The 2,560-nt window shown below is 47.6% G+C and overlaps 1 protein-coding gene across 1 annotated transcript; it reads left to right on the top strand.

Moving 5' to 3' along the window:
* Positions 1-97: 97 nt before the first annotated feature.
* Positions 98-2,438, top strand: LOC107125097 (solute carrier family 12 member 4-like; the record flags this gene model as incomplete). The annotated part of the gene is made up of 3 exons (XM_015428560.1): positions 98-306; positions 2,073-2,237; positions 2,344-2,438. Coding segments are annotated over exons 1-3 (468 nt in total), but the record flags the coding sequence as incomplete, so codon positions are not given.
* Between the last annotated feature and the right edge of the window lie 122 nt (positions 2,439-2,560).

The following is a 2,560-nucleotide window of genomic DNA, read 5'->3' as shown; positions in this document are numbered from 1 at the left end:
TTTTTTTGTGGCTGAGTTAAGAAATTTACAAAATGTAAAACGAATGCTTAAAAAAGAGTTACAGAACTGCCTACTTCTAATTTCTCCCCAGTGTCTGCATGCTGGGCAACAGAACTCTTTCGAGGGACCAGTTTGACATCTGTGCCAAAACAACAGTGGTTGATAATGTCACCGTGGCCACCAAGTTGACGGAGCTTTTCTGCCCACATTACAATGTCACCTCCGCGCAATGTGATGAGTACTTCCGCTTCAACAATGTTACAGAGATTGCAGGGATTCCTGGTGCCGCCAGCGGCATTTTGAAAGGTACAGTTGTGAACTGTGGGAGCCCAGAGTGGTCTTTAGCTGCACCCTTGTGCCATTTGCAGCCTTTCACTTCAGAAATCCGTATCATCCTAGAAATCTTTCTGCTCCTTTAAAAAAGAAAAACAAGATTCTAATTAATGTTTTAAATTAGCCCCTATGTGTGAAGGCACTTGGTTGTCACCCGCCTCCTGTCTCTCCCTTTCTCGGGAAATGAGGTGCTCCATGGCTGGCTGGTTGCTTCCACCTACAGCTCACTGTAATGGGATGTTGTGTTCACAGTTGCATGAAGAAGGTGGCAGAAAGCCCCTCCACCACAGTTAAATGCCACCTTTTCAGTGCTCCTAGCCCCTCTTTGTTTCTGGAAATAAAAGCATCCAGCAGCCCAGGGCCGGGGACAAAAAGTGACCCATTGTGGACAGCCTGCTACAGGGCACCTCATTTCCCTAAAGTGGAAGAGGCAGTGGCAGAGCAGCTGTCCCTGAGCACTATCCATTGGCTGTAGTATGTACCAGCATTTGATTTGTTGATACGCTACAGTAGCATGTATAGCAGTAAGAACCCAAAGAGCATTCAGAGAGCATTTGTGTCTAGGGATGGGCACGAACCTAATTTCATGACGAACATAGCCGGTTCATGGTTCATAAACTGAGGTTCATGCCCATCCCTATCCATGATCCCCTCACGACCCTCCATGTAGTTTTTAGAGGTTTGTGGGATTTGTGGTGGGAAGCGGAGTGAGTGAGACGGGTCACTGAAATGGCTTGCATCCATTTCAGCCTAACAGTGGTGGCTGATACACCCGTCAGCTGTTAGGCTGAAATAGATGCAAGCCATTTCAATGATCCCTTTCACTCCCCCCCTTCCAAGTGTTCCCTTTAAATGGCTTTTGCAAAATCTTTCCCACCCTTCTATTCTGCTGGCCTCAGGCAGCTACTGCCAGCAGAAAGGAGGGCGGGAAGATCTCAGATCTCCCCCCCCCTTCCATTCTGCTGGCCTCGGGGACCTGCTCCCAGCAGAAAGGGGGGGGAGGGAAGAACACTCTACCACAGAGGTATCACTCTTTTGTTACAAGGGCTGGATCTGTCATAAATGTCACTTTTTTGGGATGGGACATGTGTGCCATAAAATGTAATGCCAGGTACCAGAGATAGAAACTGTATAAAGGACAGCACCTGGTAAGCTCTGAATTGGTGTATCCTCTCTACAAGGCCTCATGGGGGGCATGCAGAGGAAAACCCACATAGGTGGACTGGAGAAGCAGCAGTGCAGTGCTGGGCAGATGTTCCCACAATGCTTGACTGCTGCAGCCAAGGTTGTTCTTCTGTGTTGAAGCCACAATGGAGTGGCTCCGCCCACTCCCCTCCAGCACTTCCTCCCTTGCATCAGTTGCTTGCAGGATGCATAAGTGCCCTGGATGGGCCTGATCTGGCCCCCGGGCCTTATGTTTGACATCCCTGCTCCACCGCATCAAGAATCTCACAAAACGAGCCAGCTTTTTAAATGGGGATGTTCGTGAAGGTTTGTGATTTGTGTGACACCACGAACCAGATGAACCTCTTTTCCCAGTTTGTGCCCATCCCTATTTGTGTCCTTACTAGAGAAGGAATCATCTTCCAGCCAGCAGTACATCCAATGCAACCAACTTAGGCTTTCTAAATTGTTTGTATGGAGCATTTTCCTGTACTGAGTAAATAGATGTTCCATTCGCTTATCCGTCCGTTCACTCTTTGCCTCCCATGTCTATAATCTCTCTCTCCCTACCCAAGATAACATCTGGAGTAATTACTTGGAGAAAGGAGAGATCCTGGAGAAAGCCGACCGCCTGTCTGTGGATGTTTCTGGCCACAAGAGCAACCTCCACTTGTACGTTTATGCAGACATCGCAACATCCTTCACGGTGCTTGTGGGCATCTTCTTCCCTTCTGTGACAGGTAAGGGTGTAGAGTGTTCCCTGGGCACTTTCTCTGTGTGTGTGCACATTCGTGTGCTTTTTCGGGAATGGTCTTCATACATTAAAAGTTTGTTTTTCTTTTCAAGGGATCATGGCTGGTTCAAACCGATCCGGAGACCTCAAGGATGCCCAGAAATCTATTCCTATTGGAACGATCCTGGCCATTGTCACCACATCTCTAGTCTGTATCTTTAAAAAAAAAAAAATATATAGTGCCTGTAAAAGGTTTGTGACCTTTGGACACCTGCAGTCTGACGCCTTGCATGGTCCAACTTGCATTTTTTAATTTGTCTCGACATTTCT

The sequence above is a fragment of the Gekko japonicus genome, unplaced genomic scaffold, assembly GCF_001447785.1.
Source record: "Gekko japonicus isolate JY-2015 unplaced genomic scaffold, Gekko_japonicus_V1.1 scaffold14152, whole genome shotgun sequence".
In the NCBI taxonomy this organism is placed as follows: Eukaryota; Metazoa; Chordata; class Lepidosauria; order Squamata; family Gekkonidae; genus Gekko; species Gekko japonicus.
Note: the sequence above shows the minus strand (reverse complement) of the source record. Positions and strands in the feature narration are given on the sequence as shown.